At 33.3% G+C, this 18,740-nt stretch overlaps 3 protein-coding genes across 3 annotated transcripts; 1 reads left to right on the top strand and 2 right to left on the bottom strand.

Annotated features, from left to right (window-relative positions):
* Positions 1 to 2,105: 2,105 nt before the first annotated feature.
* On the bottom strand, positions 2,106 to 6,121 carry LOC142546531 (MLO-like protein 8). Its single transcript, XM_075654291.1, has 15 exons — positions 5,849 to 6,121; positions 4,999 to 5,056; positions 4,693 to 4,898; positions 4,475 to 4,591; positions 4,307 to 4,367; positions 4,099 to 4,187; positions 3,949 to 4,023; positions 3,778 to 3,866; positions 3,639 to 3,688; positions 3,502 to 3,542; positions 3,252 to 3,425; positions 3,131 to 3,166; positions 2,970 to 3,037; positions 2,797 to 2,857; positions 2,106 to 2,646 (listed from the first exon to the last, which is right to left on the bottom strand). Exons 1-15 carry the CDS (start codon positions 5,972 to 5,974, stop codon positions 2,275 to 2,277), a joined length of 1,623 nt encoding a protein of 540 aa, XP_075510406.1. The 5' UTR covers positions 5,975 to 6,121; the 3' UTR covers positions 2,106 to 2,274.
* A 3,268-nt stretch (positions 6,122 to 9,389) lies between these two features.
* Positions 9,390 to 12,260, bottom strand: LOC142546530 (uncharacterized). The gene is made up of 2 exons (XM_075654290.1): positions 10,924 to 12,260; positions 9,390 to 9,933 (listed from the first exon to the last, which is right to left on the bottom strand). The coding sequence occupies exons 1-2, from the start codon at positions 11,420 to 11,422 to the stop codon at positions 9,878 to 9,880; spliced, it is 555 nt and encodes a 184-aa protein (XP_075510405.1). The 5' UTR covers positions 11,423 to 12,260; the 3' UTR covers positions 9,390 to 9,877.
* Positions 12,261 to 15,190: 2,930 nt separating this feature from the next.
* LOC142546529 (uncharacterized protein At4g38062-like) lies at positions 15,191 to 18,651 on the top strand. The gene is made up of 2 exons (XM_075654289.1): positions 15,191 to 15,370; positions 15,781 to 18,651. The coding sequence occupies exon 2, from the start codon at positions 15,805 to 15,807 to the stop codon at positions 18,553 to 18,555; it is 2,751 nt and encodes a 916-aa protein (XP_075510404.1). The 5' UTR covers positions 15,191 to 15,370; positions 15,781 to 15,804; the 3' UTR covers positions 18,556 to 18,651.
* Positions 18,652 to 18,740: the final 89 nt, after the last annotated feature.

The raw sequence follows: 18,740 nt of genomic DNA, 5'->3' as shown, positions 1-18,740 counted from the left end.
ATTTTAAAAAAGGATAAAGTTAAACAAAATTCGCAAGGAGTTAAAAGTTAGCAAAAACAAAATTGATATTTAACTTAATAACAAGTTTAGGGGTTTTATTTTAACATCATTATGATAATTTAGTTAATTAAGAGAATTTTATTTGACAATCGTTATATGCACTTCATTTAAAAATATTGTGATTTTGGTTTTAGTATTATTCATTATTCTATTAATTTTATTTTTATTGTTTCCCATTGCAAATAATATTTGGATGAAAAATATCTTTGTTAATTTGATAGAGCTATCATTATGTTATAATCACACGAATTAAAAAATTGTTATATAAATAAATGAATATGTTTGATTTATCGTCATCATGTATTTTTATTTATTGTGTTTTGATATATTTAGATTAATAAATAATTATAAACAAGATGTTATTCAAACGATTTTAAAAATTATCTAAATATTTATTTTTTATTATTTGTCACCTACATGGCATCGCACGTGATCATTCCTAGTATATATATATATATATATATACTAGAAAAGTGCACGTGCGTTACACGTGGTTGACTAACAATGAAAACATAATTACGAAATTTAGATATTGTTTAAAATCGTTTGAACAACATCATGTTTAAGAATATTTGTCAATCTAAACAGATCAAAACACAATAGATAAAATAGCATCATGACCATAAACATATATGTTCACTTGTTCATGTGACAAACTTTTCAATCAACCTGATTATGACATAATAACAACTCTATCAAATCAGAAAAGAAATTTTTAATCCAAATATCATTCATAAAGTAAAACAATAAATATAAATTAATAGAATAATAGATTATACCAATGTCCAAACCACAATGTACTTAAATGAAGCACACAAAAGCTGATACTAAATGTCACAAGAATATAATAAACACATAAACCAAAAGTAAATACCACAAGACATCAATTTCTGCCAACATAAATACAATTGAATGATAACTACTAAAATGAATTAAATTCTATTAACTTAACATGGACAATGACTAAAAAAACAAATGTCACAAAGAGGAAAAAAACAAGGTGAAAATAATATAATAAAAAAAACGAATGTCGTGAATAAGAAAAAGAAAACCACAGAGAAAACAATAAAAAAATGATAAAATAAGTGAAAAAAGAATAGAAAGGTAATATTAAATGTCACAATAATATAATAAATATGTGAACAAAAAAAAAGAATACAAAGGTAATATTAAAGGTCACTAAAAAAAAAGAATGATAAAACAAGTTAAAAAAGAATACAAAGGTAATACTAAATGTCACAAGAATATAATAAACATGTGAACAAAAAAAAATACAAATGTAATATTAAATGTCACAAGAATATAACAAACACATGAATAAAAAATAAATGCACAAGACATAAATTTTCTACAAACATAAATACAATTGAATGATAACTACTAAAATGAATTATATAAATTTTATATGTACGAAATCAGTTTTATTTGAGTTTTTTAATCTAAACTTTAGCATCCATCTTTATAGGATTCCTATATATATTGAGTAAGTCTTTTGTGAGACGGTCTCACGAATTTTTATCTATGAAACGGGTCAACCCTACCGATATTCACAATAAAAAGTAATACTCTTAACATAAGAAGTAATATTTTTTCATGGATGACTCAAATAAAAGATCTGTTTCACAAAATACGACCCATGAGACTGTCTCACACAAGTTTTTGTCATATATATTTATTATTATTTAAAACAACAATAAATAATAAACACGATACCAAAATCAAGCTAATTCTGTTCCAATCCGACCCAAACTCATTTTCAATCGAATATTTTTATTTTTTTGAGTTGGAGAAGGGATACATAAACGTAGTTTGTCATATCGAAAACTAGTAGTTCTCTTGTGAGACGGTCTCACAAATTCTTGATCTGTGAGACGAGTCAATCCTACCGATATTCACAATAAAAAGTAATACTCTTAGCATAAAAAGTAATACTTTTTCGTGGATTACTTAAATAAGAGATCCGTCTCACAAAATATGACCCGTAAGACCGTCTCACAAGTTTTTTCCATCGAAAACATAGCATAGGTATGTCACACCGCTCCCCATTGGTCAAATGCCTCTTTCTTTTAACTGTGGTCTACTATTGTATTGCAAAATGTGAAAGCAAAACTAGCTGCTTGCGGCGATACAAATGTTTTTACAGCAATAAAAAAGCTCGAATGTTTTATACAATTGCCAAACATACACACCACGTCTTTACAATGGTGGTTAGCTTCATTTCTCAGCAGCAGGCTTCCCAAATGAAAAGTTTTCCGTTTTATTTAAACTTGCGTTGTTATCTTTATCATCACGGTCCACTCGTATGATTAAACTTGACGTTGCTGCTAATGCTGCTGATGCAGGTTCATCTTCAAGATCAGATGCATCGTATCCAGATGAACGTGTGGAGTGGTCAATAGTCGTTTTGTGACGCAAGGCGGAACCCATTGAAGAGATATCTGGGCTCATGCTCCCGTCTCCTAGTGTTCGTGTTGGTGAACTTCCTGGTTTGCCCCCGTGCTTTTTCTTAACCGCCATGTGCCGCCAATTCTTGAGCGCGGCTGATGTCTGCTCGTCGAATATGGATTTCTTCATGTGCGAGCCCATCTGTATTTTTTTTTTGGACCATAAATAGCGGAAGTCAATTAATGTTTCAGATTGGCGTATTGGTATAGGAGGGGCGAAACTAAAACCTTTTTAGTCACGAAATTTATACATAAGAGACATTTAAAGCTTATGGAAAAACTTTAGTGGTACCTGAGCGACAAGGGCGTATAAAGGCAGCGTAATGTAGCTGCAGAAGAACAGGAGCACCACCCTGTAATGAAAGCCGAAATACACTTTAGACCACAATATGAAAGCACAAGTTTTGATCTGTCTCTGCGATAATATTGGTTTCTTTTGTATCAGATGGCTGAAATATGACTTACCCCAATGCAACTTTCGCAATCACAAACCCGATGTCATCGTGGAAGCAAGATGAGATACCATATTCATACTGAACAAACATAAGAAAATTTCATTTCAGTTAATGATGTTTCAGGGGAAAATAAACATCTAAAATAGTATATGTTTCGAGGAGAGTTGTTACCCAAATCCAGAAAAAGTATGTGATTTGAAAGGCGTTCTGCAAAGACGAATATATAAAACCAATTAGCACTACTACTTATTTTTGCTTCCACTAATTATCTCGTTTATGCTGGCTATAATACCTGAAACAATGCAAAGTGTATAAGCTGCAGCACCAACCGGGGACGACCAAACCAAAAATATTTATCTGAGCCCTGCACAAGAGGTATGCCTTGGACTACTGCATGCCTCTCTATTATTTCAAGTGCCATCTTCGTCAAAATAGCCTGCAGCTTCGTTCCGACAGCTAAGATTATCTGAGAAACATTGCATGATCAGGGATACTTATATCTTCATGTACATGAAATCATAACGACAACTGCAGATACTTACTACTAAAGGAACTAACGATGCCCAAAAAAGTGCCTTCCACCCTGATGTACAATAATTTATAACAAAAAGATGTCAAGAATGAACAAAATTTCACAGCACATAATGATTCAATCTCAGAAAAGAAAGCAAAGACTTACCGCTAACATTTATGAGCAGGAACACACAAAAAGACGCCCACAATATTGGACTGTTTGAAATCATGTGAAAAAAGAGATTAAATCATCTCCAGACGTGCGAAAAAATGGGGAAAAATAAGGATATTGTATCATTTATTACCTTACTCCCACTACTGTCTTGTAATCATCCTCGAGCGATCGTTTTATGTATTTTTGGAAGTTGAATTTACTCCCAGGTGCCAAATGAACCTAAATAACGAGAAATATCATATTAAAACTGGACAAGAAGTATACATTTACTGATTTTATCTGTTCGGAGGAGCAAACTTACAGCAATGAACCCGTTGCGCAGGGTCAAGTAGTCAGATTTGCTGACAGAGCGAAAAAATTGTCTAAAGAAGCATCCCTGAATGAAAGACAGGCCTCTTAATACGAAGAACTCAATAACAAATAATGAAAATGAGAGAGGCATATAGCATACAATATAGAAGAAGAAGGGAATCCTCGTCCAGAAACTTGTGTGGGCCCTTACGAAAGACGTTTCATGTGTAAGCCTGAATCTTGAAGAATCTGTCGATTTAGCAGTTAAATAACTAATCAGTGAAGGAGTACATTTTTGTGGTCTTGAGGAGCTGAAATTACGATCCGAAGATCCATTCCAAAGGATAAATAAACGTGCAGCGAAATACCATGCGTAAACTCGTAGTCATGGGATGAAGTCTCGTGCTCCCATTGCTTCCATCGACGAGTCTGCAACGGCCAACAGATATTTAAATATAATCAAGACCCTTGTAAATACGTGAGTTGAATATGGGTTATTTTATACAAAAAGGAAACGAAAATGCAAATGGAATTACCTTAAGTTTTCCAAGCCCCATAGTAATCGCACTATAAGCAACATGAAACACTGCTAAAAAGAAGATAAGGATGTGTATCTGATGCAGTCCTTTCACTGATATAAGAGAGACATGCCCCTGTTAAAACCTCGTGTCAGCACACCAAAAACTCCAAACCAATCCGCATCTCATGTATTCAATGAAATTATGGTTCAAGAAAGAGTGAAAAGTATGCTCACATCGTCGCAAGAAGGCTCTTTACTCGCGGCCAAAACTCTTTGCTCATATGACAAGAGTCTACGCTTTGGATTTTCTGTATTCTTCTTTATGTCCCCCGCAGAACAGGGCAACATCGTGTCAGCGACGTGAACCGGTATGCATATGTCAGCAATATAGTATTGGCAGAATACGAGGATAAGCGAAATGAAACCGAGTACCATCAACTCTGCCACCACCAAACAGAGGCAAAGTTGTCAATCAAGAAAACTTATTTCTAAATCTAATATTTAATATAAGGTTTTATAGAGAAAGCTAAGATATTATACCGGCTTTGACCTTCTCCAACGCCTCATAAAGAGCTCTTTTGTGTCTCTCCGTTAACCACTGTATATCCAATTACATGTTAAACCGAGCCAAGAAATATGAAATAAGCAGCACTAGAATAAATGTACAGCAAACTGTAACTCTATGTGAAGTTGAAAAAGTTTAAGAACAGAAAAAATCTGTGACACCAAAACATATCGACCTGTCTTCTCATCTAAAATTTTCAGTCTGCGACATGTGTTCAGAGTCACATTCTACTGAACTATAAATGGTCTTTCTGTATATAGGAATATGCTGACAATAAGAGAACTAAATTTTCAATTATATCTTATGCTAAAAGAGGCCTTTCATATTCCATTCGGCTTACAATATTTATTGTCGTATATAGATCACACGGTATCCCCAGAATCGTTTCGATCCAAAAAAATTGAGTCGAGGATTAAACACCATTTGTGAAATAGATAGTCTGAAGTGACATAAACCAAGCTTCGGAATTCATAAAATAAGTAATTATCTGTATGCAAAATCCAATATAACACAACCAGAAGTTAAACCCATCAAAAATTTTGTGGGCAGGGCCAAGGTCAGAAGCAAAAACGTAAAAAGTGGAGAACCTCGTCAAGAATAATGAAATCAGTACTATTAATTAAGCACTAAGAAAGTCAACCCACAACGTAAGATTCCCAAAAGAAACCAGTAAAAGATCTGTTCATCCCAGCAAAAGTCAAACTTAAAAGAGAAATGATGAATAAAAACTGTAGGAAAGAAAGAATATCAGGCAAGTTGAATGGCACGGGACTGGAAAACTTGTCAAAACATAAAACCGACTAATGCAAATAACATATTTCTCACCGCTCCGACTTTGTGGAGGATCTTTTCGAGGGCGATAGAGATGATTATAATGATTGCACAAACACCAGCAACAGCCCATGTTGGTGTCTGATCAAGATTTCTGGATGCACCCGCCTCGCCCGCCATATGGATTTGAGTAATATAAGATCACTCACAAATAATAATGTCAAGGAAGAAATTCGATATTAAGGATAAAGAAAGAAAAATGCTGCTTGGATTTTGTGCGAGTAATTCGATCAAAATGGTAATCACTTCAAGAACTTCTAGGCCAAGAAGCTTGCTTTTTTGTATGAAAGAAGACTCGGTTAGCGACAGAAACTACGCGGTCGGATTATTGAAAAGTCAACTCAGAGACCATCTTTCTTTTTAATAACATAACCCATTTTTTAAATTAATATATATGAATTTAGGTATTTATTACTATTATTATTATTATTACGGTTCCGTCTGATTCCAAAATTAAAACTAAAAATTCGTATGCCGTTGTTAAAATCCCAAATTATGTAAACTACTTGATTTATTATATGTTTAGTTTGCTTTATGATGGAAGAAGAATTACTCGTAAAATCACATTACTCATATAATATTTTGGAAATAAATTTAAAGTGTTTGTTGGGTGCAATAATTGTCCTTGTTTAGTAGAGCGATCATACCATGATGCTTGAGCTGTTGTGCGGTTTAAAAGATTTGAGTTGCACAATTACTACTAGCTATAATTTTTGGTAAAGCGGGAAGCACTCGGTCCTACAATTTGTATCAGAGTTAAATTCATGGGTTCGATTATCATTGCAAGGAGTGCAATTATTGATAGAGAGATTGTTGTGTGCAATAATTGTCCCTGTTTGATAGAGCGATCGAACCATGATGTTTGAGCTGCTGTGCGGTTTAAAAGATTTGAGTTGCACCATTACTACTAGCTATAGCTTTTGGTAAAACGATAATCACTCGGTCCTACAGTGTTAAACTAATTTTTTTTAATGATGATAAAACATTGACCGCTATTTTTCGATACGCATTAAATAAACTCTTAATCTGGAATTTTTCATTTCTTAATTGGTAGTAAAATTCAACTTTAGAAAAAATCATACAACACGGGTCACATATGTAAAAACAAAGCAGCTTGGTTAGATTAATCTCTACTACGATTGAACATTTCAACATGACTCCTGATTTAATAGTCAGTCCACTTCTTGAAACGACAGCTTAAATATATATTAATAATTCAGGCTCTTCTAAATTATTCATGCAATTTGTTTTTAAATTAATCTAATCTAATCTAGGTCTCATTGATTTTTTTTAATCATATATACTGACATTACCAATCCACAATACAATGCAACTTGAATAAATATATGGTATATAATAATACAATGTAGTGAAATATTCAGAATCTAATATTTTATAATTAATATTAATATAAAAACTATATAGATATAAAATTTATAAATGTTACGTGGAGGGTAAACAGGATAGAAATTTAAATAAATTGTTGGATCTAGGAAATTACATTTTATATTAATAGAGCATTTATTTAAATAAAGCTGACCTATATGTTTGACCAAGTAAGCTGACATGTACGAATCAACTGAAGGGTGCTATTACTATTACGATTTACGCATTTCCCACACGTCAGTATCAGTTTCCTTATTTGATATAAAATTATAGATTGATTGAAGAGGATTATATTTAGCTATTTTTATATTAAAATATATATATTTATATGTGGCATTTTATATTGGATTTATTAATTATTATATCCAACATGCATATGCGAAAATGCTGTAAATTATAATAACTTCTATATAAATGGGTTTTGCTTGCTTTAATGTAAGTCGTGTCATATCTTATATTCTTATGCAATTCAAGCGACAGTGCACGAATAAATATTGACTTTATCTTCTTTTTTTTGCGCTGATACTGAAGGATGATTTATTTATTTTTTTTTGAAATAAATATTGACGGATGATAAACTGCACTTTTCAATGTGTATTGTGTAAAACTACATTAGTTTTGTAAATTACGTTAATAAGATAAATTATATTGAATAAATTGTGTGAGACAGATTTGCATTAAAAAATATTAGTAGAATGAATCGAACTTGCAATTAACGTCTATTTAATTAACTTTTTCATAGTTAAAAGTACATATTTGTCGATGATATTAATATCACCCGAGGAGGATATAAGTATCCATGCCCATCGTATGCTATACTAGAATTTGGTATCTGATAAATATCTGGAAAATTTTGACATCCAATCGAACGGATTTTCATGGGTGCAATGTACAAATTTCATATTTCTACAATTTTTCAAGCTTCTGTTTTAATCAATGCCTTTTTATATATATATATATATATATATATATATTATAAAACCACGTTGATGGAGATTATCATGACAAATGGTATACTAAACTTTTAAAATTAAAAAAGAAAAATCTCCACGGTTTCAATATTATGTTTTTTTAATCTAGGGTTTTCTAGTATAGTTTACCGGGATTTAGATTCAATTAATCGGGGGAAGAAAAAGACAAAAACTTGTGTGAGCTAGTCTTACGGATCGTATTTTGTGAGACGGATCTCTTATTTGGGTCATCCATGAAAAGTATTACTTTCTATCGTGAATATCGGTAGGGTTAACCTGTCTCACAGATAAAGATTCGTGAGACAGTCTCACAAGAGACCTACTCGATGAAAAATATACTAATAAATTTCACATAAAATTCGGACATGAAATTTAGACTTTTGGTGTAATAAAGATCATTGAAAATTGTATTTTTTGATCTTATATCTACTTCTCTATGATTTTGGTCTTATATATTATTAAATTTCAATTTTACTCGGTTTTTTTTTTTCAATTTTAATTATTTTCTAATGTGATAGTGATATAGAGCTGATATGATTAATGATTCTAATATGACGCTGACGTGTTAATTTCATATCAATACTTCAAATAAAAATGACTAAAATTATTAAAAAAATAAAAATATGAGACTAAAACTAAAAATTAAAAACATATACGATAAAAAAAAAGACAAATATATAACTAAAAATACCGGTATCTAAAACATCAGAGACTAGACTATTTTACTAAGCCTCTATTGGATCAAATCCCAATTATCCATCATGAGCTAAGCAAAGAGAAACAATATAAATTCATCCCGAATGGATCAAATCCCAATTATCCATCATTCTGATTAAATTCAAGGTTTTTTTTCCTTCGAGTGAATGTTATAAAATTCATTGCTTCGTTCACACAAAACTCGGACATGAGATTTAGATTTTTTGGTGTAATAAAGACAGAAAATTGTATTTTTAATTCTATATTTATTTCATTTACAATTTTTTCTTCTGTATTGTTAAATTTTAATTTTTTTATATTTTTTTCGATTTTAGTCTTTTTCCATGTGATAATGATGTGATGGTAATTTGGTTCCGACATGACGCTAACATTGCAATGTCAAACCAATATTTTTGATGAAAAATAAAAAAAATTGTCAAAAAGATAAATATACAAAATTAATACTAAAAATTAACAACATAGAAGAACAAAATAAGGACTAAAAATACAATTTTTGGGCTATTTTACTAGCCTCGGTTGGATCAAATCCCAGTTCTCCATCCCGACTTAAGCAAACAGAACAAGAAATCCAATATAAAATATCCATGCAACAGCTATGGATAACTTTGTTCCATCATTGGGCATCTTTACAAATATATTCACATCATAAAGTTTAAGATGTTAGTACTTTATACAGATCCACGATGATTGTTTATTCGCAATAATCAATCAGCAATATATGTCAAAGTCTCAACCAGCCACAGTTGACATAGACCTAACGCCAAGAACCCGAAGAAAATAGTATTGAACCACCCAAAAGTCTAGAAGTTGGGAGTATCGAATCAAGTTTACCCCAGGATGCATCTCTCCGCAAGTCCAGCCCTATAACCTATCCGGCTTAATTCCAACAAGAACTGAACGAATGACAAATGTGGTAGACAATCAAGTATGGCCAAAAGCTATGACAGCTTCAAAAATTCTGAAGAGATGAAAGCCATTGCTCCATGTACTTCTTGCCTTCTGAAACTGAAAGTAAGAAATCGGTTTTCAGATAATCAAAATACAAGAAAAATTCATAAGATACGAGAAATAAATAGGTCTTTTGCTGCCAAGAATAAGGTGGCAAAATACCAAAGATGGTGCACTAACAAAACAAGCTTGGCCAAGAAAAAAAATTGAAATAATTTGTAGTTCGGGGTTCATCCCTTGCAAATGGCTTCAAAACAGATAACATATAAGGCATACACCAATGCACATAGAATTAAGTGGTTCCAGAAGAGCTTAACTACCTACAAACATTTGAAACATTAAACAAGGAGCCACTTAAACTTGTGTTAGATTGATTGCAAACTAGTTGTGCTTTAAACAGCATCTTCCTTTCGTTGGCTATGAAATAATGGTCAAAATCTGTCTTCAGTAGATATTCTGAAGAAACATAAGCCGCATCTCATTCCGAAGCCAGGCATCACAGGTTTGAAGGGAATAAAGCATTCAATTATACAAGTCACTCAACATTGCAATCCTAATAACCAATTTAAAAAGAGAACACAACAGACTATAAGACTAATGCTTCCGCTCTATGGCTGTGTAATTGTATTCTAACAAGGTTTTTGCTTGGGGGTGACAGGTTCAGTGACTCAGTAATTAACACGAATTATGGTTTTTCAAAAAAGAAAAAAATGCAAAGCCTAGTTAGACAGCAGGGAGAAAACTAAATCATTTAACCTTTGATTATGTACTTTCTCGAAGTAAGTATAAAGCAATCGATAAATCCAAACATACTCATCAACGATCAACCCATTGTACAGAAAATGACAAAAGCAGGGGCATTTACTTATTTCAGCATAGCAAACATATAAATGAAATGTTTCATTTCCCAAATCCAAACCAAGCCCAACTTGTAAATAGCGAAGGAAAGACGTATTATAAGAAGTAAAACAGGAAAAATAAATCGAATAAGAGATGTATGAAAGCATCCAAAGATATCTTATTTATTATAAAATCCCAAGCTCTTACCAGCAGAATAACCATTTGGAACGTTCTTAATGGCACTCAAGAATGGAACACCAGGCTCCTCCCTATTCTCCTCTAAATTCTTGCAATCGTGCCTGTAGCAAGGAACTAACACAGCAAAGCTACCATCAGCCTCATCATCATTCTGGAAATTGGGGGCATGTGGCTCTAGCCACCCGATCGACCAGTCCGAATCATCCGACTCCGATCCCGACAAACTAACACCATCAGACGGCACCAACACCACATCATATTCCTCATCAATCCTCCTGCTCCTCTCCTCCCTACTCTTCCATTTCTTCTTCACTTTCCTACTCGAAGACGGCACTCTTTTATCGACTCCCCTCACCGAGTTAAACTTCAAGCTTTCTGGTTCTCCTCTCAATCCCAAACCCCAATCACTTAATGAATTTAATGAATTAGCAAGTGATCCATTCGATACTTGCTCTTTTTCTTTAACACCCAACCATAGCCACGACAATCTAGTGAAAGAAACAGCCATATTTTGTCCCTTTTTTGCTCAAAGAACACAAGAAAAATGATTTCGTGTACGTACAAGTAGAATCAATGGAATAAGAAGCTGAAAGGAATCAAAGATTTCGAAGCTTCGTACAAAAGAACAGAAGATAGAACTTTCAACCAATCAGATCTAAGCTCCAAAATATGCATCAAACAACGATTTAAATTCTAAATCAAGAAAAAGCCACAGCCTTTGGTATGGATATCAGTTTCAAATGATCGGGAACTAGTCCTTTCAAATGCACGTGTTTCAAAATTTTGAATAGTCGAGAAAGGATTTTCAACAGTAATTTAATGTAATCATCATGTCGACAGGCATAGCTTCATTACCATATTTACAAATAAGATCAAACTCAAATGAGGTAACATATCCAAAAATAACCTCAATCACAACAAGAGGAACTTCCTCGACAGTTCAAAGAGTCATCCAACACCCAAATAATCAAGGAAATCAAATTTATCAGCAAAAAACAAGAAAATGATTGAAGAATGATGGTACTGAAAGACCCTTTTGTCCTCTCATCGTCCACCCGTAAAGACCTCAACTTTATAAAATTTTGGATTAAAATCAAACGTCGTGATCACCGGGGAAACCGGAATAATCCCCGAGATTGACCAAAATCAAACGGTAATATCACCGGAAAACGAACTTCCCGAGAAAAATTTGGACGCAAGCTAAAAGAGGAGCAAAAAGAGAGAAATCACAAAATGAGTGGAAATCTTCAGAGAAATCCATTTTATCACGAGCCTTGTCCAATTTTCTCCCCGTTATCCTTCCCCGAAGGTATCTCACACGAATGAACACACGGTTACTAAATAAATGAGAAATCAATGAAAAGTCGAGTGGATGCGGCCATCATAAACAAAAAAGCGATTGTTTTGTCTCATTTATCTTATTTAATTAAATTATAAATTAACCACTTTATTTTGCTTAATTATGCCACACATTGACAAAGTCACGTTGAGCCATGAAACTTTTCCCCCCTTTATCCGAGAATCCCTCGTTACGGCCTTTGGTTATTTTTTTCTTACTATATTTCTTAATTTCAAAGTTTGAAAAAAATTATTAATATTTTTGTAATAGATCATCAACTGTGTATTAAAGAAGTGTTTGCAGTCTATAAAAAATAATTATTAGATTTTAATTTACAAAGATATTGAGTTTCTTATTACTCGAAAATTTTATTATAAAAGATCTTGAGTTTCTTAGTACTCGGATTTCAATAATTGAATTTAAATGTGAATATGTCATTTGTTTGTATATATAAAAAAAAATCCAGAATGTTTCAAAAAGGACTTCGAACAAGCAAAATTAAATTTCCATACAGTTGTCGCTTTGATTTCCTAAATTTGACATGTGGAGATCCAACGATGTTCACCTCAAGAAAATAATTTCACAAGTTGAATTGGAGAGTGTCATCCACTATTTTAATTAATAGATGTGTTAAAAAAAGTCAGCGAGGTGGGCTGCCTACAATTCTCTGCAACTCACCATTAGACCGGTTGAGTGAGCTGAGAAAACATCAACCCAACTATTTATTTCAAGTGACGGGTTGATGCAGTTCAACCCGATGAACTTGTGTGTGATTTGGTGAGTTTGACGCGGACTCTCCCACAACCCACTATTAGGTGTACATGGTGAGCAGGTCTGTCATTTGTAGATTGAGAAATCGTTAACTCAACTCATTTATTTTATAACGGAGATCAATCGGATGAGCTTTAACTCGTTTTCACACTTCTAATTTGAAAGTAAATTTTATATTATATACTTAATGTGTATAAATATCTGGTGAGTTTAGAAGAAATTGCTTGGAACTTGCTGAAATTACATCCGAAATGACATTATTGAACAATTTACAAATGCGTTGGCTACAAGTTGCAATGGATGCACAAGTAATAAAAAAATTGGCCATATACATCAAGAACCTAGCTTTTCCCACATGCATAAAATATCCCATACGATGGTAAATAATACTAAATGATTATTATTTTATAAAACGTTTTTTAATAAAATATTTTATAAGTTATTTTAAAAATAATACGTGTTTGAACAAATATTATATACAAATGGTTTTAGAATTCATGAGATGGTTGATTATTCTAATATGTATATATAACTAATATATATATATATATAACTAATAGGTATGTATATATATACATATATAAACATATTAATAGTTTTTTTTTTAAATATACTTTAAGAACCTTTATTTAAAAATATTTTTCAAAAACAATTTGCAAAAATCTTATCCAAAAAAAAATATTTTTAATTTTTCATTTATAAAACATTAAAAAAAAACGTTTTTAAAATACTGTCTAAACTGAACCTTAACTTCACAATTTTATTTGGTAATTTTATATATAGAATATGTGTTAGATATTTATGGATTCATTTTAAGTTTTGTTTTAATAAATTGTCGTTGATATGCATAATTTATGAACAAAAATGTCGAATCTGAATATGTGGTTCGTGATTGACCGTGGAATTATCGAGCACACGCCTAATAGGGACAATTGTGATTACACTTGACAAGACAAGTGCACATGGCCAATGAATGAATGAAAAAACTATTGTCGTAATTCGACAAAATAAATTCTGGTGGTACTTATTTATTTATTTAAGAACTATATATTTTTTAAAAAAAAAAATTAAAAATTATGCCACCCAACCGAAAATATCGATTTGAACTATTATAAAATAATAAATCATATCGCTCAAAGTTATGTTTCAAATGTGATAATAAAATGTTATTTAATTGGTGGTGATGATTTCCCGGGAGATATCAAAATTCTGTAAGGTTTATCGGATCGATCTATTCGATTCTATACAATAGATACATTAAGTTAGCAATTTTCTAATCCATCAATATAGTGGATGTGACCCCCACAATCCACCTCACTTAACGGCAAGTGCGAAATAATTTATTTGTGATCTGATCGGTTAAAACATAACTCGAGTTTGATTTGGTTGAGCTGAATAACTCAATATTTTCAAGAGTTGAAAGCTCAAATCTGAAAATTGAATTCCAACTCAAACCTTAAAAATTAAATTGAGTCAGTTCGAGCAATAGCCGATTTCGTTTGCATCCTAGTCTAATCAAAGAAAGTCTTGCGTCTAACTTTGTTTAATTTTTCTTTATAATAGCCTCGTCATCTTATTTTTCTAATGATGAACATCGTAATATTTATGAATTTTCTTTTTGACTTCTCTGTGATTTTTATACTACCTCCGAGTTCATGCAAATTGTACACAATTACTCCTTAACATTTTTTTTTTTAAAAAAATTGGTTAAACTAAAGTATTCAAGTGCTCAAATAACTAGTCCAATTCGATATGTCCCACTGTAAGGACTAAAAATTTGTGTGAGACGGTTAAAGATTCGTGAGACCGTCTCACAAGAGACCTACTCCAGTGTAAGTAACCTCTCGCCCTCTCATCCAATTCGATTCAAATACGTGTGAATCCAACCCAGATGCGGCATTAAGCTATTCTTTTCAAATTAGTTACACGATTAGGTAATGTTTGTGAGCTCTAAAAAATTTACAATAACTTATCGCTTTGCTTAGAGGTCGCAAATTCCCCGTTGTTCCATTTATTCGACCCAATATTTTAAATTGATTCGGCCTCAAAATTGAAGCCCAATCCAGAGTGTCATTGAAACTTGGGCTTAGGCCTCGTCACAACGGCTAGTAGTATCAATATAAAATAAAAATCCTCAAGATCAGAGAGCAGTTCAACGGCATCAAAACGACCAACGGCCTCTCTCTCCACCAAGGAAATTCAAATCCCAACGGCTATTTTCCGCGACAACCTCGTCCATTTCTTGTTCATCATCACAGAAGCATCATTAATAACAGTTCTAACATCTAATGCGAGCCCGATTGTTGATTTTGTCCTACAACAGAGGTTCATTTTGTCCAATAACAGGTAAATTCTTCGATGAATTCGCATTCTGCAGTGTGCTTAAAAAACGTTTTACATTTGCTGCTTGTTTAGTTTAATCTCGTTCTTTTAGTTTTTCTGCAATTGGTTTCTCAATTTCTAGTGTTTCTTCACATTATTTTGGGTGTGTAGCAGTGTAAATTTGCCGTTTCTTGGTTTATTTGAATTTTTCTCAGTAGTAACAAAACATTATAGTGCTTATTCTCGTACACTCTTAAATGTTATCAGCAACAGATAGATGAAGTTAACTTGGAATGTGCAATTGTGAAGCGCAAAGATGTTTTAGATTTCTCAAAAGTGTATAATTTGATCGATTCTTGCGGCTGCAACTCAATTTTTCTTATAGATTTTTTTTTCAAAATCAAGATTTTACCCTTCTGTAATTATGTTCATAGGCACCGTTGGCAGAAGTAAAGAGAATGGAGGAGGTTTGTAAAGAGCTAGATGAGGCTAAAGCTGAGATTGAAAGGCTTAGGGAACAATACAGAGTTAAAGTAGAAGTAGCTGACAGTTTGAAAAAAGCCCACATTGACCAGATAAGCAAGGCTAAGAATGCAAGTTCCAAGTTGGATCGACTAGCTCGAGAGTTAAGTGAAAAGGAGGAAGAAATTTTTACAGTAAAGAAGAGAAATGAAGAGCTTGGGTCTCGGTTGATAGAGAAAGAGTCAATTCTCAAGAATCTTACTTCTTTACACGATAAACTCCGCGTTGATCTTAAGGGGGATGTTCAGAAGCGTGAACACGAGAATGAGATGTTGGGATTGGCTCTGGACGATGCAAATGCCAAGAATATGGATCAAGAACGACAAATTTGTTGGCTTAAAGAGCAGATTGAAAGGGTAAAGAGCGTTCTAGATGGTTCACAAAAGAAGTGTTCAGAACTGGCCGAAAGAGTAAAGGAGTGTGAACAAGAGAACAAGTTACTGGGATTGGCTTTAGATGATGCAAATTCCAAAAATATGGATCAAGAACGGCAAATTTGTTTGCTAAAAGAAGAAATCAAAGGTATTAGGAGCATTCTTGCCTGTTCACAGAAGTGTTCAGTATCAGGGGATAAAGTCAAAGATTTTAAAGATGAGTTATTTGAAATGGAGGAGAAAAATAGGAAGTTCGAAGATCAGCTAAAATGGAAGAAAGAGCAATTTGGTCATTTAGAAGAAGCTCATCAGAAGCTTCGTAACGAGTTTAGAATGAGAGAAAAGGAGTGGGAAAAGGATAAAGCTGCACTTATTGGTGACATCTCTTCATTACAATTGAACCTGGACTCTGAAATTAGAATTTCTAAAGATTTTCAGAACCGACTTGAGATGTGTAACCAGGCTCTAGCTCATGCAGAATGTAAGAGAAAGCTTTTCGAGATTCAGCTCTTAGAATCCAGGACAAGTTTTGACAATGTTTGCTGTGAATTTAAGGAAGCCAAATCAGAACTCGAGCATTTGACTAATCAAACTGCCCAAGAGATAGCAAATATGAGGAGCACGTTGAGAACAAAGGAGGTGCTTTACAAAGAGATGGAGTACCAGCTCAAAAAAGTGGAGCAAGAGAAGCAAGAGTTGATGGTTTGCCTTAAAGAAATCCGAGAAGATCAAATTTGTGAAGCGGGAAGATTTTCTTCCTCTTCTAAGCTTCGAAACAAGCTCAGATCCTTGGAACAGGTTCATAAGGAGTGTTCAGAAAATCTTAAAGCCAAAGAATCTGAGTGGCTTATCGAAACGGAGAAGTTAACGGCACAATTAATGCTCTGTAAATCGGAGTTGAAAGACAAGGACGTGGCATTGAATGAGGTTAAAATGGAACTTGAAGCTTGTGATTCTTTGATTCTAAACTTGGAGTTGATGAATCAGGAGACTTCTCTGATTCTATTGGTTTTGAGATCAGAATTTTTTGAGGCCCGACTCAGGCTTGCTGATATTCAAGCTTCTGCTGATCATAGAAACAACTGCATCGAGGATAACATATGTGGTCTGGTCGAAAAATTGGAAGCAAAGGAGGCTGCTTTTAAGCTGGTTTGTAGCAAACTTGAGGAGGAACGTGAGAAGGTGGCATTTTTTTCAGAAAGTGTTCAAATTCTTGAAGGTTTGCAAGTTCCTTTGCAGAATGAGCTCAAGAAGCTCGAAAAAACCCTCAAAGAATCATCAATTTGTCAAATAAATTCAGAGGAAAAAGTGTTACAATTACAAGGTGACTTGGCCGAGATTCGTGAAGCTCTGGATAGGACAAATGAAGAGCTGAATGATAAACTTTTTGAAGCAAATAAACTCGAATTTGAAATGAAGATATGGAGATCGATTGCTGAGCAGTTGGAAGCAAACCACAAAGAAAACTATAAACTACGTAGAGAAATGGAAGCTTCTCTGCTCGCACATACTGAGGTAGAGGTTAACCTTAAACAAGAAAAAGAAACCAATCTACTTGCTGAGAAGGACAAAGAAATCGATCATCTTCAGAAACGACTCGCTGAGAGCACAAAGGTTGAAGAAATAGCAGATTCATTCCAGAATGCGGAGATATATCAGAAAGAACGGCACAATGTGGAGCAAGAGTGGGTTAAAAACGAATTCGAAGGAGCTGTTCTTGCTCAAGTTGATTCAGAAAAAACCCACGAGCACGAAAAACAAACGCTTCACCAGCTTGTAGAAGAGAGAGAGGAGAGTATACACAATCTGCAGCAGCTTGTTGCATCATTGGAACATGAGTTTGAAAGCTCAACCGCGTCTTTTTCATCAATGCTGTCACATATGCAAGAAGAGATGAACATTTTCCACGAATCGTGGGAAAAGATCAAGACAGCTGACGTTCTGAAGGAGATGGAGATTCAAGAGAAGAATCTGATGATCATGGAACTTGAAAATGGTTTGATCGACATCGAAAAGAAAATACAAGAAAGCAAGCTTGCTGAAGCATCATCAGTGAACAAAGATTTGGTGGATACGATGGGGTGTTTTCTTGATAGAATCAAGAATCAAACTTCGGAAGATAACCATTTAATGGAAAATCTGAGAAAGATGGTTCAAAGTATGGACATAGAAATTCCGGAAACGAGATTAAATGGTGATGATGAAGAAGACGATTCAAAAGAGAACATCAATATTAATTGTTTCTCCTCTTCCTCTTCGATGAAGAAAGCTGAAGGTGTTGAACGATCACCCTTGAGAGCTTTTAACAATTAACACTTGTATTTTCTTCTCTTCTTTTATTTATTTTTATTTTTTATTTTTAACTCGTTGTCTAGTCAAAATTGAATTTTCAACTTGGGAAGATATTTATTTGGGTTTTACGCTAGTTTATGGAGCATACTAAGCAAATTAATATTAAAAAATTAACAAATTAAAAATTAAAAATAAAAATTCACATG

Source organism: Primulina tabacum, chromosome 5 (genome assembly GCF_025594145.1).
Source record: "Primulina tabacum isolate GXHZ01 chromosome 5, ASM2559414v2, whole genome shotgun sequence".
In the NCBI taxonomy this organism is placed as follows: domain Eukaryota; kingdom Viridiplantae; phylum Streptophyta; class Magnoliopsida; order Lamiales; family Gesneriaceae; genus Primulina; species Primulina tabacum.
The sequence above is the reverse complement of the archived record's forward strand: the minus strand, read 5'-3'. Positions and strand labels throughout refer to the sequence as shown.

What these genes read in the sequence shown, in the direction of transcription:
- LOC142546531 (XM_075654291.1), bottom strand. Translation starts at nt 5,974, where the DNA reads ATGGCGGGCGAGGCGGGTGCATCCAGAAATCTTGATCAGACACCAACA. An exon ending in TGGGGCTTGGAAAACTTAAG is followed by an intron (nt 4,368 to 4,474) that starts GTAATTCCATTT and finishes TGGCCGTTGCAG; the next exon opens with ACTCGTCGATGGAAGCAATG. An exon ending in AAGACAGTAGTGGGAGTAAG is followed by an intron (nt 3,689 to 3,777) that starts GTAATAAATGAT and finishes GATTTCAAACAG; the next exon opens with TCCAATATTGTGGGCGTCTT.
- LOC142546530 (XM_075654290.1), bottom strand. Translation starts at nt 11,422, where the DNA reads ATGGCTGTTTCTTTCACTAGATTGTCGTGGCTATGGTTGGGTGTTAAA. An exon ending in TCCAAATGGTTATTCTGCTG is followed by an intron (nt 9,934 to 10,923) that starts GTAAGAGCTTGG and finishes TCTTACTTTCAG; the next exon opens with TTTCAGAAGGCAAGAAGTAC.
- LOC142546529 (XM_075654289.1), top strand. Translation starts at nt 15,805, where the DNA reads ATGGAGGAGGTTTGTAAAGAGCTAGATGAGGCTAAAGCTGAGATTGAA.